Consider the following 26,076-nt stretch of genomic DNA (forward strand, 5'->3'; position numbering starts at 1 on the left):
GTTTAATTTGTCTTTAAAATTAGAAAGATCATATCATAAGAAACATATGTACTAAGTTTCAAGTTGATTTGACTTCAGCTTCATCAAAAACTACTTTGACCAAAAACTTTAACCTGAAGCGGGACAGACGGACGAACGAACGGACGGACGGATAGACGAACGAACAGACGGACGGATGAACGGACGATCGGACGGACGCAGACCAGAAAACATAATGCCCCTCTACTATCGTAGGTGGGGCATACAAATCCAGCCTTCAGAGTTTATTTTTTCACACACTATTCTTTTCAGTTTCTTATTGCCATCAGCTATGTTCATCTAATTTCACCATTAAAAGAGGGACGGAAGATACCAGAGGGACAGTCAAACTCATAGATCGAAAATAAACTGACAACGCCATGGCTAAAAATTAAAAGACAAACAGACATAATAATAGTTCAGGGAACACAACATAGAAAACTAAAGACTAAGCAACACGAACCCCACCAAAAACCTTGGGGCGATCTCAGGTGATCCGGAAGGGTTAGCAGATCCTGCTCAGCATGTGGCACCTGTCGTGTTGCTTATGTTATTACAAATTCGGTAAATAGTCTAATTTCCTAGGTCACATTCATGAAAAAGAAGGGTATTGTAGTTACGACATAAGGAACATATCCGATATCATCCGTGAAACGGTAATTCCGTAACGGTCAACCAACTCGTGATGGCGTCCGTAAAATATATGAAGGGATGATTTCAACTTCACAATTTGGAACTCTTGGTTTAAAAGCTTCCTTGTGAACAGCAATTCTCTATCAAGGAAATCATGATAGGAAATCCAAGCCCGGGAATATCACGTATTAAACATACATATGTTCATAGGAATATTTTTTGATAATTTGCTGTGATAAAGTTTCGATATTTTTAGAATGTTTTACCTTAGCCTTATTTGGCACATCTTCTTGGAATTTTGGATCTTCAATGCTCTTCAATTTTTACTTGTTTTGCTAAATAACTACATGTATTTTGATATGAGCGTCTCTGACGGGTCTTAAAACGAAATGCGCGTCTGGCGTACTAAATTATAATACCTTTGATAACTAATTAAATAAAGGAAGCCATCTCACTCTTAAATATGTCTGACTCCTCCTCCGGGCCTAGCTTTACTTTTTTTTAACTTTTCGGTTGAGATTTAGGACTTTTAGTTTTGTATCGAGTATCAGTGAAGAATCTTATCTGATACAGTGAAATTGATACCGTTAATGGTATAATGGCATTAACGAAAACATGTTACATGTGAAAGAAGATAATATATGAAATAAAGTGCACTTTTATGAAAAGAATCAATTACAACTCATTTGAATATATTTTCATTATGCATGATAATTAAAGCTGAGTTGTATCATCATTTAAAGTAACATTCTTTACTAGTTTCTTTTTCAAGAGATTTTTCTGTTTCCCATTGAGAAATATCCTCATAGCTTCTCGTTCCTTTCTTGTTAAATGACCAAACTGTCGAAGATTGTCATCATTTTGTTTAATTTTATTGTTCGGACCATCAATCTCATCGTAAACTGGAATAGCCTCTAAACGTTCTCTGACTACTTGATCGAGATGGAGTAATCTCCCTTTATTGTGCCTCTCCTTTGTGATCATACGTTGTATTTCCTTCTTTTTCTTTTCTTCGAATACATATTGATAGTCTTCTGTCCTGGAGGATATTCTGCTATCTACTGAACTTGATCTTTGCAAAACTTCAATCGCTAGAAGCAGATTTGCTGTCTCATCAGATTTTTCTTTAATAGATGTAGTCGCGGTAATATGTATCAATGTCGACATCCGATGGAATAGCATACAAATGAATTGAACACATAGAAGAATTCCAAAGACAATGGTGAAAGTCACAGATATCGGTTCAATTGACATGCATTCGATCTTAATTGATAAAGTATCACTATATGCTGACGTCTGTGTCAAAGCATAAATCAAAGTAACCAAAAAGGCGTTAATTAGAAAGAAAAACAAGCAACATTTGTTTCGGAGTGCTATAAGTTCTTCTTTTATCATCTTCTCCTTTACATCATTCTTCTCTAGTGGTTTTAAATACTTTTCAATTAGCTGTTCCCAAAACCTTTCTTCTTCTTTGGTTAATGGCTTCGCGGTCTTGAAATTTACAGTTTGCGTAACTTCTTTTATTTTGTCACTATGAATTGTTATACTGACGTCAGTGATAGCTACTTTCGTTTCCTCTAAGTGTGTGGCATTTACTACTGTAAAGGGAAGGTTTTATATAAAAAAAGTTGACATTAAACATGAATCAGGTATTTTGATTGGTAAATAGATTTGTGTAATAATGTTTTTTAGCTTGATGAAACTCATATTTGGACCAGACCACATTTACGAGACTACTTTTGATCGATCTCTTTCCTTTTTTATTTATTATTATCTTCATTTATGCTTTAAGATGTTATGGGTATAGCCCTTATAAGAAAACAACGCAATTAACGTGCATTTTGCCTAGAGTTGTAACAAAACCAAAATATGTGCTTGTAGGTTAAGTGATTATTACTCAGCATATTTTTTCTCCTTTACATAAGTTGGTTGAAGAATTGAACTACGTGTAGATATTTGAGAACACAAACCCATTACTGTATTTTTTGCTGATTCACATTTTTCCGTTTTGAAAATATTTAAAGTAGTGCATGGACTTCACACTTATCTATCCCCTTATTTTGTGGGAGTATATCAAGTAGTTGGAATAGAGAAAGCAATTTACTTGGCAGACTGTATAGTCTTATTCGTAACGTGCAACTTCATCTTAGGGATTTACCACTGGACGTTAGGAAGCCATCGATTAATCAACCAATTACTCAAATGTTTTGAAAAAAATGCTTCAATTTTTGGTTATCTGTGATGTGGTTTGTTGACTTTCGTTTGTTTGATTGGTATTTTTCGGAGCGTTTGGGTGTGTGGTTTTTGATGATATGTTTTACTTTAATAGTTCAAGATGTTATGTGTTGTTATTGATTTGTTTGTTTTGGTTCCCCTCCTTTTATCTTCTTTTATCTTCTTTTTCATTTCGATCAAAACGTTAACTTCATCAAATATGAATAAAAATACCGTCTTTATCAATGTTTGATTGCAGCTTATGTTCATTAGCTGAATTCCTTTTGATTTCATGTTCAAGCGACTTTATTCTGTCTAGTATTGTCTGGTACACACTGTCCTGTTTTTGTAATCCCCCAGTTGGACACCAAATACACCTGAAAAATGAACTTCATTCTTTGTTATGTTTTAAAAAAATGAATAAATGGGGATGATGATGCGACACACATTTGTACAATAAAAATGTGTCCATAGTACACGGATGCCCAACTCGCACTATCATTTTCAATGATCATTGGATCGTGAGAATGGGATTCAAACTCTTATTTTTCATTAAAATTAGAAAGATCATATCATCAGAAAATGTGTACTAATTTTCAAGTTGATTGGACTTTAACGTCATTTAAAACAACCATGACATAAAATTTTAACCCGGAGCAGGACAGACGGACGGACAAACGAGCGAACGGACGCGCAGACCAAAATAACATAATGTCCCAAACTATCGTACGCTTGAGAACAACTCACACTCTCTCCAGATGTCAATGTCCGCACGCCACCAATATATAAATTCAATCGTTCAATCGTTTCGAATTTAATAATGTTAAGGTAAATCAAACAGAGTTTTTCAATGAAAAACAACAGGACAATATACCATTTACAAAATGGTGAAAGAAAGACCAGTGTCAAAAACAGGGAATTTGGAATAGTATATTATATCTATTTGTCTTCTTCGTTGAAATCCTAAACCAAATAGGGAATTTTGTAAATTGAGATTGTTTAATAATATCAAGATGCAACTGTTGATAAAGCGTTTAAAATAAATCATATATTAAAAAAAAAATGATAAATAGACCATGGTAGGTAAACAATATAAACATCGTCATACTGAAAAGTAGAAACAGTTGGTACTAGAACAACACTTATATAGGATACAACATCTCTTGTTTTCGCGTAAATGTACCATGGCCATTGACGTGTTAAACATGTTTTATATCTTACAATGTCGTGAAAGTGACCAGTCTTCATGACGAATGCCTATATTTATGACTCCGTATAATGCAGATCTTATCATACCTAAATATTTTCCCAAGAGACAGTGTGTATCCTGATTCTGTGTCTTTTATTTGGTTCGACGCTTTATTTTCTTGTGTCACTGGCTGTTTAACCTCTCTTGTCCCCCAAGAAACCACGTGTAGGTTGCCAAGGGAATATAGAACTAACAACATAGACATTGATGGAATGGAAACAAAATATAAAATTCCATGCATGATGCACGAGAATTCCTGAAAAAAAACAATACTAGAAATCATAAAGCATTACTTGAGATGAGGCTTTATAGATGCCACACAAAGCTTCCTAAAACAAAATGTAACAAAATATCTAATCAAACGAAGGGTAATATATGAAGAAGGAACATAGTAAATTTTATGTTCTACTAGTCTGGATTGTAATTAATATAAATATGGCATAGGTCTAACTGAATGATCAAAAAGCTATGTATGTTTTAACTATGAAGTTTAAATACTTGTATCAACTATTTTTCATTGGTGTTCATTTTGTTTTAAAAAGTAAAAACACAAAAATACTGAACTCCGAGGAAAATTCAAAAAGGAAAATCCAAAATCAAAAGGCAAAATCAACAGTCAAAACACATCAAACGAATGGATAACAACTGTCATATTCCTGACTTGGTACAGGCATTTTCTAATGTAGAAAATGGTGGATTGAACCTGGTTTTATAGCTAGCTAAACCTCTCACTTGTATGACAGTCGCATCAAATTCCATTACATTGTCAACGATGCATGAACAAAACAAACATACTCAAAGAGTAAAAATGTGAAAAATAGGGGTACAGCAGTCAATATTGTGTTATCATCTTAATATCACTATAAAAACAACAAATGTAACGAAGAAGCACAAAAAGGCATACATCAAATTTAACTCATACTCATATTGCTTTTCTTGTACGACTTAATTTATCTATGTAAAGTCTACCCGTAAAGGATTTAAATTGATCTACATTATTTTTCGTCATTTCTTCACTGTTTGATCTTTGGTTTGAATGTCAGTAGGTTACAAGTTTTTAAGATAGTTTTTGTCTATTGTTGCATCTTTATTTTGACCAATGTGTTCTAAAGATCATGTAATGTTTAAGATGATAATACCTTTGGGTGTAAAACTGCAGAGATGATAAATACTCCTGCCACGAAGCATAAGAAAACTGTAGTGACAGAACAGAATTCTTCTTCTGCCGCTTCTTTGATGATTCCTACCAATACCAGCAACATTACAATGGAGTAGATCGCTGACAAAATCCCAGCAAACAGTAACTGAAAATGATATGTTTATCTCAATACAAGTGTGGACACAGATCGGTGTGGATAGGATTTTGTTTAATTTGTGTAAAAATGTTTGACAATTTTATCAAATAATTCGTTTCTATGTTTGTTGCTGTTTGTTTTTGCATTTAACTTCAATGTTTTTGTTGTTGCATTGTTATCCTCTTATAGTTTTCTATAAATCAATAATTGACTTTTGAACAGCGGTATACTACTGTTGCCTTTATTTATCTCCACTGAATTTTTGTATTGGTCTTGCCACATAAACCGTTAGAAACATATGTAGAGTCTCTCTAGAAGATCCTCTGAATAGGAGCATGATTCAACGATTCAATAATAAAAGAATAAAATAATCAGATCAGTTAGCTCATCAAAACATGGAAACCTTAAAGTTAAGACAGGTCCCATTGATTCACACGGAAATGGATGTAAACAAGGCTATAAGGAACCCGATTCTTATTGCTGAGGAACTCTAAACTACGTTAACTCTAATGATCCATTTAGAACAGATTGGGTAAAAACAAGTCTGATTTAATCTTTAACAGCATTTTTTATACAAAAGTCTGACCATAAACACGTTAAATCTTCAGATATTTTTCTATTGTTAATTCTGTATTGTTAAGACATTGTGAGAATAGATAATCCAGTACTGTTAGTAGATTGTAGACAGTTCATTATCATATGTTGTTGTTTTTCACTGATAAACATCTACTGAATAATTTGAAGAAAGAACGCACTGATGTTTTTTTTTTACTGCAAGCAAAGTGTCTAAGCAGTATGGATTAACAGCAATGGGTGTCCGAAAAGTTACTGAAAGATCGGACATAGCTCCTTATTTATCATTCTGTTCTGTCTTTTGTCACATGTTCAGATCAAAATTACTGTTCCGGTTCAAAAACGATTTATAAGTGGTAAGAAATGAAACAAAAACCTTAACTCTAACTTCTGTAGTTTGTTTATCCTTTACCAAGCAAAAAGGCCATTTACAGTAAACACAAATGTGTTTGAATGATCAAGGTGAACTAAACTGCACCAAAATCGAATGCAAACCATACCTAACATAACAACTAAAATAATGTTGTTTTAAAGAAATATAATAAAGTGAAAGTGCCTATATGTATTAATCTATAATCGAGCGTTCCATAATGACTGGCTCTTCTTTGCAAATCATCCTTCTTTTTCGTAATTATATACGAAATTCACGTCTGCAGTAGGAAGATCAAAAGGACATTTTAAACAAAAATTTGATTATACAATCATAAGTTATAATTAACATGTTTGGTCTTGAAAATACACGACAAAAAAAAAAGTCATTTAGATTTATGCATAAACTTACTTGTGTTTCTGATTTTGTGAATATACAAGACAACATAAACAATCCAACAGGAATAAGGTTCAAAGTCAATGACAACCATGGTGGAACAGACGGAAACCCTACTATAATGGCGCCCACGATCATCAAAAATATAGTTCCGGGGGTAAGCAATGATGATATAAATAGAAACAGCTGGTAGGCCATATAAAGGGTTGAGATACTTTGATTCTGTGTCACTGTAGCGCGACAATCTGTTAACAAATCTAAGATGTTGGCCATTGTTGACGGAGTCCAGCGCCGACGTTGGTTATAAAACTCATTGAATCCTTCCGGAGCATAGGTCAGTGCATCACTTTCAGCACAGTATTCAACACGGTGTCCTTGTTTTAATAGTAATGTGCACAGCCATCGGTCTTCACCTGAAAATGATTTTTCAACACGTTTTGATTTTTAAATTGAAATTCATTTCTTGAAAAAAAAAAATTACTTTAGGTTTATAAATACAGATAGAACACTTTATACCAGAATTTAAAGAAGGAGGACAGAACAAAGTCCGCCATTTTGTCAGGTTATGTTGCGTTTGTTTTATACCTTATAGTTGGAAACACGTAAAATCACAAAAATATTGAACTCCAAGGAAGATTCAAAACAGAAAGTCTTTAAACTGCTAAGCATTTATTAATATCTTCCTGCTTCATTTTATCTTTCTTATAGAGTTAATGTAACCGTACCTTGATCGTACTGTATAAAATGCCTAGCTTCAGATGGTTCAGTTGTATACGTTCTCAAGACGTCCATTACTGCAGAGCCTCTGAACAAACTAAAGCATCCAGGACTACATAGTACACACCCAATAACATGTTCTGTCGCCTTTTGAAGCCAGTGGCTAACTGCATACTCAAACTTTTGATACCACACAAGTGGACCTACGTTGGAGAAAAATAAAATATGATGACTGTGGCCTTTTGAAGCCAGTGGCTCACTGCATACTCAAACTTTTGATACCACACAAGTGGACCTACGTTGGAGAAAAATAAAATATGATGACTGTGGCCTTTTGAAGCCAGTGGCTAACTGCATACTCAAACTTTTGATACCACACAAGTGGACCTACGTTGGAGAAAAATAAAATATGATGACTGTGGCCTTTTGAAGCCAGTGGCTCACTGCATACTCAAACTTTTGATACCACACAAGTGGACCTACGTTGGAGAAAAATAAAATATGATGACTGTGGCCTTTTGAAGCCAGTGGCTAACTGCATACTCAAACTTTTGATACCACACAAGTGGACCTACGTTGGAGAAAAATAAAATATGATGACTGTGGCCTTTTGAAGCCAGTGGCTAACTGCATACTCAAACTTTTGATACCACACAAGTGGACCTACGTTGGAGAAAAATAAAATATGATGACTGTGGCCTTTTGAAGCCAGTGGCTAACTGCATACTCAAACTTTTGATACCACACAAGTGGACCTACGTTGGAGAAAAATAAAATATGATGATAAATATTCTTACAGTATACATTCAAATGAGGTATAAGTAGGGATAGCATGTTCTTATCTAAAAAGTATTGTAAATAAAAAAAATGAATTGACAGAACTGAGTAATGTAATATACACGGGGAACTAATGTTAGGATAAAGTATTCAAAATGTAATTTGCATATACATTGAAGAAATTTGAATACTGTGGATTCTTTATTATTCGTAGATACATGTACCTATGAATTTACATAGTGAAATTTGTGGGTATACGTAAACCATGAATTTAAATATTCATTGAAGTACACATTTCTTAAACGTGCGTATAAAGACTTGGTATAAACACGAATCAAATATCCACAAACGTTTTTCTTGATCCACAAAAATTGGTATCCACAAAAACGTACATTAATCTACAGTATATAAATTATAAATCTAACCGTGGCCAATAGGATGAATTCTTCCACATGCAGCGCCAACCATTGGATTCTTTTTCATTCGACGGACAAGATGCATAACCGCTTCCGGTTGAAAATCTACATCGCCATCTAGTGCCAGTAAGAACGTGTTGTAAGAATTATCAACAATTCTGTCGATTTTATTGGGAAGCCGATGACTGAGGAAGTAGTACATATACATCACCTTTAAAATAGTAAATTACAAGTAAAGCTCAGAAAAACATAGCTAAGACAAAATTGCAAGAGCAAAGACTATATATGGGAATACTACAAAAATCACTGTGCTAAAGTGACATAATTGAACTATGAAGTGCAAGCCATTCGAAACTTTAGAAGTATCATAATTATACTATGTATATTATTATTTGTGATTTTTCATGAACAGAAATTCTGTTTTCTGAACATCAGAGAATAAAAACTGCTTTAAAATGTGTGTGTGTGTGTGTTTTTTTTTTTTTTTGTGTTTCTCTTGGACATTTACGATCGATATCACGAAATGCGCTCGTCGCATATTCAATGCCACTTATTTTTGTTATCTCTTATTGCCATTATAGTTGTGATATTTACCATATCTTTATATAATGTTATCCCTGATATATGATTTGTTGTAAGGGTCTATCTCTGCGATGTTGAGAAATTTGTTCCAAAGAGTTATACATCATGCGGACATTTTAACAATTGGTATTAAATAGGTCTCTCTATAATTATGAACTATTGCTCCTGTCAATTTAAATTTATATTCAATGAAAACAAGTAAGAGGTCGTCCATAACATTATATCAAGTGGTCTTAACTTCGTCGGACTATGGTATATGTTGTTGGGTTATCATAATGGTAAGGGAGCTACCATTTGATTTTTAGTGGGGGGGCAAGGATGAAAAATTTTGTCCTGCTTTTTTTTAGTTGTAATATCTGTCCTGCCTTTTATTTTTTACTCTAATCGGTCCTGCCTTTTTTTTTTACTAGTTTCTCATCCTGCCTTTTTGTTTTACTCAAAACTCCTGTCCTGCCTATTTTTTTCAAATTTCATCCTAGCCCCCCCCCCCCCCCATAAAAATCAAATGGTAGCTCCCTAAGCTCTTCTACAAAACATTCTTTGCTGCAATGTGACCAAATGTTTCACAAGTTACCTGACTCCATCGTTTTTTGTGTCGTATTTTCGTTTTGTCTTTCAGATGACAAACAAGAGAATTTCCTCCCAACAATTTCCATGTAAGTCTTCCTCCGTACGGCGTCCTAACCATTTCATAGTCTTCAAGCTGTATAACGGTTCGATGCACGGCACTTCAGGAAATGAAACAAAATTTTATAATTTTAAAATATGATTTGTCAAGGTCTCCATGTATATAGAAAAATGTAATATAAGAAAAGAAGATACAGACTAATCCATGAAATTACTTTAAGCTTACATCTTAACAAAAATGAACAAAGTATCCTATAGTGCATTATGATCATCGTTTTTTTTTATCATTACCTTGTAAAAAGTAAAATCACAAAAATACTGAACTTAGAGGAAAATCGATTCGGAAAGTCCATAATAACATGGCAAAATCAAATAACAAAACACATCAAAAAAGAATGGACAAGAACTGTCATATTTCTGACTTGGTACAGGCATTTTCAAATGTAGAAAATGGTGGATTAAACCTTGTTTTATAGCGCTAACCCTCTCACTTTGATGACAGTCTCATCAAATTCCGTGACTTAATGCAAATAAGGGACGCTTTTGAGGGTCAAACAAAATTGATGATACAAGTTAAATATGTATAAAACAAAAACTATCTTTAAATTTTATAAACAATTAAATTATATCACTGTTTATATAAAGTACCTTCCACATGATACCATGGGTTGATGTATAATCGATCACTAATCGTATACGAGGGTGTGGATGGGGGGGGGGGGGGGGGTCCTTCATTTCTATATTATTTTTTTTTAATTTTTTGGTCGTTTTTGTCCATTCTTTATATTTTTTCCCCATTATTCTACCTTTTAATATCATAGCATCCATCAATTCGCTGTTCTTTATTTTTGGTCCATTTTCAATATTCTTTATTTCTTTTTATCCTTATTCGGAACTTCTTGTCAATTATTCTCTATTCTGTATACCTTATCCAGATCCTCTTGTACTAATATCCAATACATTAATGACACAACCTTCATTACTTTTACCTTTGTTCATTCGTTTGGAGTGTTTTATCATTTGATTTTGTCATGTGATTAGGGACTTTCCGGAGAGAATTTTCCTCGCAGTTCAGTATTTTTGTGATTATACTTTATGCTAAATTAATAACCAATACATTAATGACGCAACCTTCATTACTTTAACCTTTGATATAATAACTTACCTCGCAGCTGTATCCATTACCTTGATCAGAATTTTCACATACTCATTTACATCCGGGAAATCTTCATCTGTCCTCGGGCTCTCAAAGGCGTCGTCAAAAAAGATATGAGCTACAAATACAATAGTGAAAAGTACACATGCATATTACAATAAGTAAGCCAGCTAGTGTAACATCTATCCCCCAGAGTTCACTGAAGTTAAATGGATGATTTACCAAAGCACATGACTATTATTCCTTGTTTTATTGAGAAGAGTAAAATATGTGGTATGATTGTCAACGAGGAAAATAAACTCTCCACTCCGCCAGAGACAAAATGATGTAGAAAATAACAAATAGGTGCTTATCCGAAATTTAGAAAAAAAACATACTAGTTATATAATTTTATTTTTTTCAACATACACGTCGTCTTGATCGTGTCTTATTGTCATATATACTAGTATTGCGCATTATTTCCTAATTTCCCTCCAAGTCGAAGTCTTTGTTGTTGTTTTTTGTATTGCCGATTTTGCTTTGATGTACAAATGTCTTCATGGTTATTATTCATTGGCCCATAGTTGGTGTTTTGGCCTTCGTGTATGCAGTTTTAATGGGTAGGGTTTTCATCTATTTCTTATTTACTAACCTTCAAAATCGTAGTCAAGTAAGTTGCTTTTTTCTACATTGGATTGTCTAGCAGTTTTTATCATGTGATGGTGTTTATCCATTCTACAATACAAATTTTATCTTAAAGGACATTTCATCAGCATATTTGAAAATAAAACACAAAATTTACCTGACATACAAATAACAACAAATATGCCTATTTGATTCGATTCGCAATATGCACCTTCGAAATATTATTTCTTGTCACACTATGTTTCAATTTAAACCTATTTTAAAATAATAGAATTTATGTAATATACATAAATTCGGTTATTCTAGTGGAAAGTTTTAATCTCGGCCGTTGCAGTGCTTTCCTTTATAAATTCATGTGAAGTCGATAAGATGTATAGTGGTGACGTCAATTTGACGTTAGCGTTCTTTTTAACTTTGAGCTGCAAGTGAACAGACGTGTATAATTACAAAGAGAAGTATTTTGAAAATACCCACCCTCCCTCCACTATATATAGTTAAACCATGTAGTTTTGGTTGGGTACTGCTCTTTTGTTCGTTTTATTTTCAGGTACATGTATATACGAGTAGTTAGAGTTCCAGTATGGAAAATTCTTCTCCATTGATGATTTGCCATGTGATGTCAAAAATTGCAGTAGTCAGTTAGATGTTGGTTGTATAGAAACATTTGATCGTTAAAAAGTGAAAAATGTGTTTGGCAACTTCGCTGCGTGTGATAAACTACAGTTACAGTTGTCTATATTTTAGTGATATTAAAAGTACATTTTGTGGATCGCTGTATCCCAGGACCATACATCTATCTATCTATATATATCTATCTAGTTATCTGTAGGTTGCCAGAGGTAACCAAAAAATGATCTATACATCTATGAATCTAGTTATCTATGAATCTATCTAGTTGAACAATATATATCGTTGAATCTATATATGTGTACATATTTAAATTTGTGTTTGATAATAAAAAGCTGTGGTCAATACTGCCAATAAATCTTAGTTTTACAAGCCATCTCGAATAACTATTCCTATAATTTCAAGTGCAGTTCAAAAGCTGAATTAAGGGTGCGGCCTCCAACAATAGAACTTGACATTACGTGCCACTCCTAACATCCCCCCGCCCTATTTCCCCATTGTTATAACCCTGGATTCGCAAATACAGGTTATTCGTCTCAAAGGGAAGGGGATACAAATAGGTAAGATTCTCTTTCTTATCCTTCTTTGATGCGTTAAAAAAGACAGGAAGATACCAAAGAAATATTCAAACTCATAAGTCGAAGACAAACTTACAATGCCATGGGAAAAAACGAAAAAAGAACAAAACACAGTCTACAAAACACAACATACAAAACTAGAGTGAGCGAAACGACCGATACTAAATCGTTGATGATCCAGTCAGGTACTCCGGAAGGATAAACAGGTCCTGCTTCACATTTAGCATCTATATCATATGTCGTGTCGGTCATTAAGTCCAACTTCGGTTATTTTATATTCGAGGTGAGAAAAAAAAAAACGGAAAGTGGTTCATACTGTTTTTATTGTCCAGAACAATACTAACCTGAATATTGATTTCAATAGTTGCGTCATTTCCATTTCAGTTTCATGCCACATTGTGGCACAAGCATAAATCTTTGAACGTTCGTCTACTTTATTGCATTTGTCATGTTTTTGGTTGGTTCTTTTTTTCTCTTTTTCAATTCTTTTGTTTCTCTCCTAAAACAGTCTTATTCTTTAAATAAATGTTTCAATTGATAGATCCTAGATATCATTCGCGTGGCATGACATATTTATAAAATGGAATTAAGAATTAAATTATAAAGAATGACTGTATTTTTTTTCTTTCTATCTATTCGAAATAACCTAACAAATGTGGTACACGCTTTTAAGTAACACGCTACTCAGGTTGTTCGGTGTGTTCCACATTTCTTAGATCATTTCATCATCATGATTAAACAGAAAAACATATTACTGTCATTTCTTAAAATAGAATACATTATTAAAGACTACTCGAGCTCATCATACCAACAAAACATATAGACACAACTGAAAGCTAGATTTAAGTCGTATTCTGATGGTTATGACAAATACAAATCCTAGTATTGAAAACCTCTTTTTTTTAGGTTTTAATTGGATGATTAAGCGTTCATCTTGAGCACATTTTTAGTATGAAGCCCGAATAAATCATCGCTTTTACATCCCAATAAAGGTATGTTTAGCGCTTAATATTGAGTAAGTGAGAACGATCTTAAAGTTTTTATAAAATATAAAAAAAAAAATAGCGTACATTTTTTAAACTAAGGCCACAATTAGAAATATTTTAGTTTGCCCAAACCCTACCCAAAGGTTGAGACAGTGGGTAGGTAGGTAGGCATTTTCTTTTTTTTTCAACAAAAAGAAATTGTAGTATCTATGGTTTATAAGTCTTCATGGCTATCTGATTAAAAAAAAACTTCTTCAAATCAGGACAATAAAAGATTTTGAGTAGGCAGCTTTTTTCTGGGTAGGCAGCGTTTGGGCAAACAAACCTATTTTTTGTTATGGCCTAAAATGACGCGATTAAATCTTTGCTATTATATCCAAGATTAAACAAAATGGGTACGAGTTTTGAACAGCGGTATACTACGGTTGCCTTTATTTATATGCATCATACATTTTTCAATGCAAAACAAATGTGTCTCTGGCATCTCCCGCTTTTACCATATACAATCTAATAAGTGATAGCAATTTTGTTAATATTAACTTGCTTGATAATGAATCGAGTTTGCTAATGGTAGTTTAATATATTATTCAACTTTTTCAATATAATTCTAAATTGGCCCCTTTACTATTATATCCATCGAATCTTGATGCACTCCAAAGCGCTCAAAATAATCATTTACTTGAATATATAACATATAAATTGTGTGTGAACAATGGGTTGAAATTGCATAAAACAATTTAATTGTTTATATTACATACCATGTCTCTGATGAAGTCGAACTCTTTGTCATTTTGACTTCTGTTCAGTAGTAACGACATGTCTGTATGTATACCACAATACATACGTATTATAAACATTCTGTGAAAATATAACGGGCTTTTAGAAAAAAATGCAGGTGTGCTGTATGATTTTTTTCACAACATCCAATACCAAATAAAATGTTATAATTAAGCCTACGTGGTTGATTAAAAATTTCAAATAGTTAAAATACACCTACACCTATATTATTTCACCGTATAAAACGCTACATGCGGATGGTTGCTATGGGTATTACGGGGTGGAGACGTCGACGCGTAGAAAAATACGATTGAGGAAGTAAAAGAATATATATCGAGTTTTTTTTATCATTAGCACCAAAAGGATTTTGCACGGAAGATACAGATCAATTATCTATTTTAAACAAAAAGTAAAATCACAAAAATACAGAACTCCGAGGAAAATTCAAAACGTGAATTCCTTAATCAAGAGGTAGCATACTTTCCGTTTTGATACATCAAATGCTAGTTTTTCGATAAAAATTTTAATTCGGTGAAATGTTTTGCAAGATTCATTTATAAACGAAATCATATCACAGATACCAAGACTAAAATAGTGTACGCAAGACGCGAGTTTGGTAAAAAAAAACTCCTCGAATAAAGAGACAAAAGTACGAAGTTGAAGATCATCGAGTATCCACCGTTTTGAAAATAATAAAGTTTAAGGCCCAGTTGAAGTTCTTGTAGTCTTACCTTTGAGTTTTTCCTAATATAAAGCCATTGGTCGTCCATATGAAGCTTGTAACAAATAGTAAAGATATATACAACAGTAACCCACCAACAACAAGAGGCCAACTATCAGACATATTCTCCATAGATTCAAGGTTCCAGCGGGAGATAAACATATCGCAGTCTTTGAAATCTAAAATATCTGGATATGATACTAGTCCTTGTAGAGCAAATGGTGTTAAGAAAGGCGCCAGTATAAGTGGTATTGAGAAACACAATATTTGACTTCCGGTCACACATGCTGTCTTTGCAGCCTTTGCGCATATGTAACCACTGCATATGTTAACAACAGCAACAACGTATGGAACATATGTCTTACATATGTCAGTCGTACCAAGAAAATGGCCGCCGAAATCATGTTTTAATTTAGTATCGCCCAAATTGAAAATAGCTTTGACACCATCTAAAGCGCTTTCAGCTTGTATTGCGTATACAACAATGATTGTTATAAAAGATATTATGGTTTTCCAGAAGCTAACAATACACATCATTTTTGTACGTCTTGTTTGGTAGATCCATTTCAAATGTGACAGCCAGTTGCTTTTGTCAGCAGACGATTTTACAAAATTTTCCCAGTACTTCAACGAAATGAATAATGCTGATACTGCGAAAATGATAACCAATATAGTGTTGTCTTCATTAAGTTTCTTCCTAAACATGTAAACACATAGTAAAGCAATGCCACCAATCTGTAGTAGCACTCCAAATACTGTTACAAAATACCTACATGTATCGCATTTTCTATCACTATTGACTGATCCACTTCTTGTACTTACTAATTCGATTAATGGTAATATAACTAATACTGCCAAATACACTACAGATGCGGCTGGGGCATTGAAGGTCGGTAAAACTATAAACACCATGCACATCAAACCGATACTGTGAAAACTCTCTAATATCAATATCTGCAAAACAGTGTATATCATTATTTTACTTAAGTGTTAATAATAGAAATGTTTTGGTTTTTAAATACCGTAGTTATAGTACGAATCTTAAAATAACTAGTCTTTTTTAAGATTTGTGCTTTTGATTAAGGAGATAGAAGTAGGTTGACTTGCAAAATGTTTTAATATACAAGACCTTGAAATAAAGGATACCACATATAGTAAAGTTTGCTTTGTATCTTGACTTATATCTATAATTTGAACTAAATTTTACGATGAAAGAAATTATACGATTTTCTCATTGTGAAATTTCCTTTTCTATGTAGGTACATTTCGGCATCATATGCAAGTGGAGTATATATCTCGAGGTTGATACAATATTCCAGGGCTTGTGTTTCCTGTGATGACGTCCTTGATTGAGGGTTATTTACTGCTGACAAGAATGGTTCTAATTGGCAAAGTTAAAGTAGTCCCTTAGAAAGTTTTACGGATGCCATGATGATCTAATTAACCGTTGTAGAATAACTGTGTCACATATTACAACGGATGTATTCCACTTGTTGTAACCACAATCCCTCCGTTTTCCCCTCGATCGGTACATTACAGAATGAAACTTATCACTACATGTCTACTTTCAATAAGCAACACAGCGGGTGTCTATACTGGAGCAGGAACTGCTTACATTTCCGAAGCACCTTAGTTCACCCTGGTTTTGGTTAAATAGGTCGGTGTTGCTCATTATTATATTTTTTCGGTGTAGTTTATTGTAATTGTAAGTTGAATATGAAAATAATGGGTTTTTTTTCTCATGTTTTATTAATGATTTACGATTTGCCATTACAGTGCTAATTAAGATTCCCTCCAATCAATAGATTCCAACACCCTACATCGTTAGATTGCAGAGGTAAGCTGAATTGGAATCCTCTGTATCTTTTGAAATGTGATTTTATACTTACCACAAACAAACTTTTATAATGAATCTTGCGAGTTTTTTTTAAACACATTGTTTTTAGAGATGAACACATAGTAAAGCCATAAGGAGTCACTAATGTGATAAGCAATGCCCATATCCAAGTTTCATCCACAACATGATAGAGAGACTGTTTAGTTTGGAACGTGGCATTGGTATCATTGTTTCGTGGCAGTTCGGGTGGCTTAATGTGCCACACAAGGATATGTATTGTTATACGTGATAATAAGGCTGTACCGAAAACGACAAGGAAAAGAAAACAAACAAAAATCACTGTCAAGATCTTTTCAGAAGTTTTCCAGAATTCTTCAGACTTCACATACTTAGCAGCGCTCCTGTTTTCTTGGAAAATATCCCAATCACTAAAACAAAAAATATCCCAATCACCCAAACAGAAAACGACAATTTTGATATTTGTTTAATTTATTGTAGTATTAATTCTCATTACACTCATTTCAACTTGGTTTATAACGTTCTTTGCCTATTAAATAGATTGTTTATATCCATTAGACCTCGCCGTTTTTGTTGTTTTTGTTGTTTTTTTTTGTAACGGAATTGTTTTCATTTGCCCAATAGGGACAAATGCTATTTTAAATGGTACTTTTTAGTTGACATTATCAAGTCGTGAAATTCGGTTTTGTTCAAGGGTTGCTGTCTATTCGACTACAGTATACCTTTCACATATTAAGACATAAGACATAAGATATAAAGCTTTATTTAAAGTCGGTATATGCAACACAAGTACAAACATAAGCTCTGAAGAGCTTTTAAAACCTATTATATTATTCCAACATATGTTAAAGTTCTTACAGTCTAAATAAAATATAGATGCTCGTAAGACGAGTACATGAGTTACGATATATATACGTATGTATCTGAATTTTAATGCGATTTGTAGCTGTAATTGTCCATCGCCGCTCTCGCCACGGGATATATATAGTAATGGTATTCGTCCGTTCGTCCAAAACACAGCAATACAGAGATTGTTTGATAGAACTAAATAATTAGACTTTTGTATTTGTATTGTGAACTCATCTGACACCTTTTGACAGAAATTAAGTATCCGTATTTGGACGAATTCTTTGCCATCATGTGCATCGGATTATATTGTTCCGTCATTTTGATTCCACCGGAGTTATGGGACTGACTGTTTGGACAATCCTATCACAATGCCACCTTGTGAACGCTACTCTTCTGAGACCTTTTGACAATCCTACCACAATGCCACCTTGTGAACGCTACTCTTCTGAGACCTTTTGACAATTCTACCACAATGCCACCTTGTGAACGCTACTCTTCACAGACCTTTTGAACAATCCTACCACAATGCCACCTTGTGAACGCTACTCTTCTGAGACCTTTTGACAATCCTACCACAATGCCACCTTGTGAACGCTACTCTTCTGAGACCTTTTGACAATCCTACCACAATGCCATCTTGTGAACGCTACTCTTCTGAGACCTCTTGGCAATCCTACCACAATGCCACCTTGTGAACGCTACTCTTCTGAGACCTTTTGACAATCCTACCACAATGCCACCTTGTGAACGCTACTCTTCTGAGACCTTTTGACAATCCTACCACAATGCCACCTTGTAAACGCTACTCTTCTGAAACCTTTTGGACAATCCTACCACAATGCCACCTTGTGAACGCTACTCTTCTGAGACCTTTTGGACAATCCTACCACAATACCACCTTGTAAACGCTACTCTTCTGAGACCTTTTGACAATCCTACCACAATGCCACCTTGTGAACGCTACTCTTCTGAGACCTTTTGACAATCCTACCACAATGCCACCTTGTGAACGCTACTCTTCTCAGACCTTTTGACAATCCTACCACAATGCCACCTTGTGAACGCTACTCTTCTGAGACCTTTTGACAATCCTACCACAATGCCACCTTGTGAACGCTACTCTTCTCAGACCTTTTGACAATCCTACCACAATGCCACCTTGTGAACGCTGCGCTACTCTTCTGAGACCTTTTGACAATCCTACCACAATGCCACCTTGTGAACGCTACTCTTCTGAGACCTTTTGACAATCCTACTACAATGCCACCTTGTGAACGCTACTCTTTTGAGACCTTTTGACAATCGTTCCACAATGCCACCTTGTGAACGCTACTCTTCTGAGACCTTTTGACAATCCTATCACAATGCCACCTTGTGAACGCTACTCTTCTGAGACCTTTTGGACAATCCTACCACAATGCCACCTTGTAAACGCTACTCTTCTGAGACCTTTTTGACAATCCTACCACAATGCCACCTTGTGAACGCTACTCTTCTCAGACCTTTTGACAATCCTATCACAATGCCACCTTGTGAACGCTACTCTTCTGAGACCTTTTGGACAATCCTACCACAATGCCACCTTGTGAACGCTACTCTTCTGAGACCTTTTGACAATCCTACTACAATGCCACCTTGTGAACGCTACTCTTCTGAGACCTTTTGAAAATCCTACCACAATGCCACCTTGTGAACGCTACTCTTCTGAAACCTTTTGGACAATCCTACCACAATGCCACCTTGTGAACGCTACTCTTCTGAGACCTTTTGACAATCCTACCACAATGCCACCTTGTGAACGCTACTCTTCTGAGACCTTTTGGACAATCCTACCACAATGCCACCTTGTGAACGCTACTCTTCTGAGACCTTTTGACAATCCTACCACAATGCCACCTTGTGAACGCTACTCTTCTGAGACCTTTTGGACAATCCTACCACAATGCCAACTTGTGAACGCTACTCTTCTGAGACCTTTTGACAATCCTACCACAATGCCACCTTGTGAACGCTACTCTTCTGAGACCTTTTGACAATCCTACCACAATGCCACCTTGTGAACGCTACTCTTCTGAGACCTTTTGACAATCCTACCACAATGCCACCTTGTGAACGCTACTCTTCTGAGACCTTTTGGACAATCCTACCACAATGCCACCTTGTGAACGCTACTCTTCTGAGACCTTTTGACAATCCTACCACAAAGCCACCTTGTGAACGCTACTCTTCTCAGACCTTTTGACAATCCTACCACAATGCCACCTTGTGAACGCTACTCTTCTCAGACCTTTTGACAATCCTACCACAATGCCACCTTGTGAACGCTACTCTTCTGAGACCTTTTGACAATCCTACCACAATGCCACCTTGTGAACGCTACTCTTCTGAGACCTTTTGACAATCCTACCACAATGCCACCGTGTGAACGCTACTCTTCTGAGACCTTTTGACAATCCTACCACAATGCCACCTTGTGAACGCTACTCTTCTGAGACCTTTTGACATTAAACCCAATGTTTTTCTCATGTTTTTTTTGCTTATTTCCTTTCTTATGTTGTATACAGAAATCAAATATAATAACTATTGTCTAACTTGCAGAAACAACACATTTACCTTGACATGACTCTTTTACATAACTTTTGATTTTATAACCCTGCATACCACCATCTCCATGTGAAATTATAATTGTTTGGATAGACATTGAACGACTAAATTTCTTTTTTGTGACGTTTGTATTTCTGACGCCCAACACGCGAAACAAGAATTTGATAGATGGTTTTTGTGTTTTTTGTATATGTTTGTTTGTCTTGAGATTGTAACACAGTGATTACTGATGTAACTATATTTTGACTATTTTACCGATTATGTCTGTTTTGTTCACGCATCGTTGTAAAAATAACGGAATTTGATGCGACTGTCATAAAAGTGAGAGGTTTAGCGCTATAAAACCAGGTTCAATCCACCATTTTCTACATTTGAAAATGCCTGTAACAAGTCAGGAATATAACAGTTGTTTTCCATTTGTTTTTGATGTGATTTGTCATTTGATTTTGCCATGTGATTAGGGACTTTCCGATTGAATTTTCCTCGGAGTTAAGTATTTTTGTGATTTTACTTTTTGGACGTTTTTTTTTTCGCTTTGACACATTCCCCATTTCCATTCTCAATTTTATGACAATATGATAACAGCAACAAATACAAAAGCTAGGAATACACTTTACAAAATTAAAAAAAGATACATTAATATTGTGAGTAATATTAAACGAGACCCATAAAAATGTGTAGGCCATTAAGATGTGAAATAAGGCACATGTCATTGAATAAGTTGTGTTTTTTAAATGTCAACCCTACCACTTTACTCACATGGTTTCGTGGTCTTGTCTTGGTTCTTCTGTTTCAGTATTACTTGATGCTATGTTGTCCTCATTGTCACGATTGAACCCTTTATTATCATATGTTGCCATCTTAACAAGCTACATCGTTGAAGAAAAATTTAAACCAAAGACTTAGAATCAAAACCGCTACTGGATATTTCTTTTAGTGTCTTTATAACTAGACTGACATTAACATATTTTTTTCTTCAGTTGTATTTGTCTATAGTAAATATTGTGTTTGTCTCTATTTAACCTTTTCGCTGTCACATTTTTCTAAAGGCAAAGCGAGGTTTTGTTTAGGGCGTTGATAAATATACTTGCCATCGTATCAAGCTACACATTATAATGTAAAAAATTAAAACCAAAGACTTAGAATTTAAAGCGCTACTGGATATTTCTTTGCGTCTCTTTATTTATTTATGTTTCGTTCATAATACATAAACTAGGTCGTTATTTTTCTCGTTTGAATTGTTTTATATTTGTCATTTCGGAGCCTATTATAGCTGACTATACGGTATGAGCTTTGCTCATTGTTGAAGGCCTTACGGTGATCTATAGTTGTTAATTTTTGTGTCATATGGTCAATTGTGGAGAGTTGTCTCATTAGCAATCATACCGCATCTTCTTTTTATAATTACTTCTGTTTTGTGTATAACTAGATGAAGCAAAATTCAACATCGCTTGTCTTGGTATAAACTATGTTTGTCTTTTTTTTTTGTAAGAAAAAAAACTTTCTCAAATAGTTTCCTTTTATAATAAAGACTAACCGTCTTTTTTTTTAACACGCGAGAGCTCGAATTAAAGTTACTTTATTTAGTTTATCACTATATAAATTTAGGAGTGAGTTTTCGTGGAAATTAACAAAAGCATTTATCAACTTAAAGAACTTAAATATAAAAGAAATAAATGGTGTTTTTAAAATAATGTGTGTTAACAAAATGACTAAAAGATGAATTGATTTCTAGACAGAACATAACTTTCCCAAATCAGTGCGAAATTTCACCGAAATTTTTATCTATTAAAAGCTACTTCACATGATTATGATCGAGTTTGTAGAATAGAGCATAAACAAAATAGATAATAGAGAAAATTGGACAAATAATAATGAATAAAGAACAATGGGGGTGGTTAAAATATAAAAAGATAAAGAATGCTGGGCCAAAAAATAGAAAATGAAAAACATTTCATTGATCCTACCTATTAGATTTATTGTTAATTTAATATTGTCTTCAATTGGCCGTTTCAGAATCTAAAGCATCATGGGTAATTTCATTGTTCGTACCCCAAAGTGAAAATAACGTTACGTCATTGGTTGAATTTCCATTGTTTATAACGTTTTAAACCAATCAAAACGCTTTGGTGTACGCTTTTGAAAATATTACCCAGGATGCATTAGATTCTGAAACGGCGAATTTGTATGAAATACTTGCCTTGTAAATTAATTAAAACACAGCAAATAATCGATAAATGTGCGGAAAGTGCAGATATACGACATCTGAACGAACCAACAATCGAATATCCTACCAAATACTAGTAGTCAAACGCAATGTGGCAATTGGTTTCAATAAAGATAACAAAACGACTAAGAAGTATTCTGATTTCTATAGACATAACATAACTTTCCCAAATACAAGAAAGTGCATGCGAGACTTCATCGAAAAGGCCATATATCACAGGATGTGGATTGGGTTTACAGAATAGAGCATAAAAGACAAACACAATTAAGAATAGAGGATGTGCTAAATTATACATGTTATATATTTCTACTTTTTTGCTCATTATTCTCTAGCAGTTCTTTGTATTTTTGCACCCCATTATTATCTTTTCCACCTTAGTTCTATATTCTGTAAATCCAATCCCGATCCTCGTATACTAAATTGGAATTTTTGAAACGACCTTAGTTTGTCTATTCTATACAGATAGATTGACCAGTCAAAATCTCCTACATAAAAAAATATAATGGAACAGGGGTAGTTGTCCATTTCACAATTGAATTGTTCTCAGATAATTTTTCTGGTATTTACTTATTAATAAGCAGAAGAAACAAACATAACAATTAAACAAAATTCAAAGGACAAGGCAGACAACACGATAGTAAAAAAGGAAAACTGACAAAATCAAAAAACAAGTCCAGAAAATCACTTTGCATGGATGCAGAAAACTTAGTTTTTAATAACAGGAGCCCCAGAAAAAAATCGGGGTTGAACACATGCGCTTTGGAAGTGTCAGCAGTTCCTGCTCCACTGATGACATCTACCGTGCATGTTACTCCTGTTAAAATACGTTGATGGACCATATCCGTTTATTTATATGAAGAACAGATAATCTAAACTAGGACACCACCATATTATTAAACAAGTAAATTGTCCCTTTAGCCAAATTTTGATGTTAGAAATAAACGCGGAACAAAGGAAATAAAAGAGTGTCACCGGCAGAAACAATAGACATATCAAACTTAGATTGGAAACATACAAATATGGAAATAAAGCAAGAACTACACTACATAAATCATCTTTAAAACTTAGTAAGGTGTAACTCCAGTGCTCCGGGAGGACCTATTATACCAGTAAAAAGTAGGTTATACGTCGAATTCAGTGATGTTACAATCAAGGAAAAGCATAGAATATATCGTATGTCGACACTTGCTTAATATTTATTTTTGAAAATGTTTCACTTTATCATGTTAATTGTGCTACAGATGTGTTTTGGTTTGATTTTGGTATGAAAAGTAAGACAAAAAAGAAACCAAGCTATATTCCAAAACATGTTTTCAAATACCTAGTGTCTCTAACTTTGATTGTCAATCAAAATAAACAATGTTTTCAAATACTTTTCTATGATATTAAAGACTTACCGACTTTGAGTTCACATACGGTTTGAATTATATTGTGTGATTCCAAATTCTGCTGTTATTAATATATAAATTACGGATAATTAGAAATAAAGGCGCGGTTTTACTTAGAAGTTTATAAAACCATTTATTCATGTGTAAATCTATTTATAACTATTGTGGATTTTTTAAAACAATCTGTTAAAACACAATGACCCAGAAGAGTATTGGTTTCACGACAAAATAAAGTATGTTGCATGACCATGACTTTGAATAGAGAAGCTACACAAATGCCTTTGTTAAAGGATTGATAGATAACTTTAGGTTCAAACATTTGATACTACTGTATGAGGGTCTAGATTTGGGAAGGGGGGGTTCTATTCTTTATCTTTATCTGTTTCCTTTATTCTGCACTTTTTGACCATTATTCTCGAATCAATTAACACCACCCAAACCCTCCTGTATACTACAAATGAATCATTTAAATGCCAGATAATAATCCAAAGTATTGTCTTGTTGTATATTGCTCATTTATTAGGTTTTATATATAAATACTTTGCAACGCAAGCGGAATGTCATACATGACGATCAGATATTAATAGAAAATTAATAATGGTAGTAATTAATTTTAAAAAAAGGAGGCGAACTCCAATAGATTCAGAACAAGAGGCTGTCACAACGACAGCAAACCGGATTTATTAATATTTATTTGTGTCCTGGCAATATCACAAGAACCATTACTGATGAATGGTGAAAGTGAAAATCGTCAATATCAAATTTGTCATCAGAATCAACATCTTAAAATTTGAAAAGCTTAGATTGCATGGTTCATGAGTAAATGCAACAAAGTGAATGGAAACGCCATTTCACAATCTTTCAAGAACCATAACTCCTGAACAATAAAAGTCAAAATCGTCATTATTGAACTTGACTTCTAATTTGCCATCAGTAACAACATATTAAAATTTGGGAAGCTTTAATAGAACAGTTCATGCGTAAATGCACGGACACGACTGGAAACACCATTTTTCAATCTTTCCAGAACCATAACTCCTGAACGGTAAGAGTCAACAGGGGCGTAGCTAGGTATCCATTCAACTGTAGGCACAAATCGGCAGGGGGTCTGGGGGCCGCTGAAGGCCTCCAGCAGGTCCAGGACAGAGCCCTGGTAGGGGGTTCAGGGGGAGGGGGGTTCGCCCCCGACGGAAAATGTATTTTAGCGTTTTGGTTGCAAAATTTTATGCACAAAAATATTAAAATTTCTGGTTATTTAATCATGATAATTATAATATACATGATGAAAAGTTCGAAGAATTATGAGTAATTTACCATGACATCTGAATGGTGAATTAAATAACGCAGTACAATTGGAAAATCAAATATTAAAAAAATATATATTTACAATATGTACTGCCCTGCATAGATCCGCGTATACCTTTAATTAAGCAGTACACCCTCTTTGGTATTTGCAAATCTATTTCGTTATGATCAATACATACGTTTAACTTAATAGACAACTTTCGAGTTCGATGCATTTCCGTCAAAAACTCTGGTTTTAGTGAACGTCATTTGTGCGTTTAGGGGCGTCGTCACTTCCATTCCAATGTTGAGCGAGTGGTTGGAAAACTATAATTCTATATTGTACGAATTATTCGGCAAATTGAATTCTCAAAATTGACAATCAGCATTGCTGTCATTAGGGAATTGTCATTAAGTAAATACAGAACAACCATTATTTCTAGTTTATCCTGCACAATGACGATCACTAAGACGCATGATGAACGTAAATAGTGCAGGGATACAGGCGACCCCCTCTATCTGGTAAATAACGT

At 34.2% G+C, this 26,076-nt stretch overlaps 1 protein-coding gene across 4 annotated transcripts; it reads right to left on the minus strand.

Annotated features, from left to right (window-relative positions):
- Positions 1 to 1,292: 1,292 nt before the first annotated feature.
- On the minus strand, positions 1,293 to 24,406 carry LOC143058203 (chitin synthase chs-2-like). 4 transcript variants are annotated; one of them, XM_076231665.1, is made up of 16 exons: positions 24,269 to 24,405; positions 21,404 to 21,513; positions 17,226 to 17,601; positions 15,347 to 16,290; positions 14,597 to 14,696; positions 13,197 to 13,351; positions 11,655 to 11,737; positions 11,033 to 11,141; positions 9,815 to 9,968; positions 8,668 to 8,869; positions 7,474 to 7,668; positions 6,764 to 7,161; positions 5,254 to 5,418; positions 4,162 to 4,370; positions 3,100 to 3,242; positions 1,293 to 2,246 (listed from the first exon to the last, which is right to left on the minus strand). In XM_076231665.1, exons 2-16 carry the CDS (start codon positions 21,502 to 21,504, stop codon positions 1,366 to 1,368), a joined length of 4,215 nt encoding a protein of 1,404 aa, XP_076087780.1. In that variant the 5' UTR covers positions 21,505 to 21,513; positions 24,269 to 24,405; the 3' UTR covers positions 1,293 to 1,365. The 4 variants fall into 4 exon arrangements, with proteins under 4 accessions (XP_076087780.1, XP_076087779.1, XP_076087781.1 ...); XM_076231664.1 differs by having other exon boundaries at positions 1,293 to 2,249; XM_076231666.1 differs by lacking the exon at positions 17,226 to 17,601 and having other exon boundaries at positions 1,293 to 2,249.
- Between the last annotated feature and the right edge of the window lie 1,670 nt (positions 24,407 to 26,076).

The sequence above is a fragment of the Mytilus galloprovincialis genome, chromosome 14, assembly GCF_965363235.1.
Source record: "Mytilus galloprovincialis chromosome 14, xbMytGall1.hap1.1, whole genome shotgun sequence".
Taxonomy (NCBI): domain Eukaryota; kingdom Metazoa; phylum Mollusca; class Bivalvia; order Mytilida; family Mytilidae; genus Mytilus; species Mytilus galloprovincialis.

What these genes read in the sequence shown, in the direction of transcription:
- LOC143058203 (XM_076231664.1), bottom strand. Translation starts at nt 21,504, where the DNA reads ATGGCAACATATGATAATAAAGGGTTCAATCGTGACAATGAGGACAAC. An exon ending in AATTCATCCTATTGGCCACG is followed by an intron (nt 7,669 to 8,667) that starts GTTAGATTTATA and finishes TCTCCAACGTAG; the next exon opens with GTCCACTTGTGTGGTATCAA. An exon ending in ATCAAACATTGATAAAGACG is followed by an intron (nt 2,250 to 3,099) that starts GTATTTTTATTC and finishes TTCCCTTTACAG; the next exon opens with TAGTAAATGCCACACACTTA.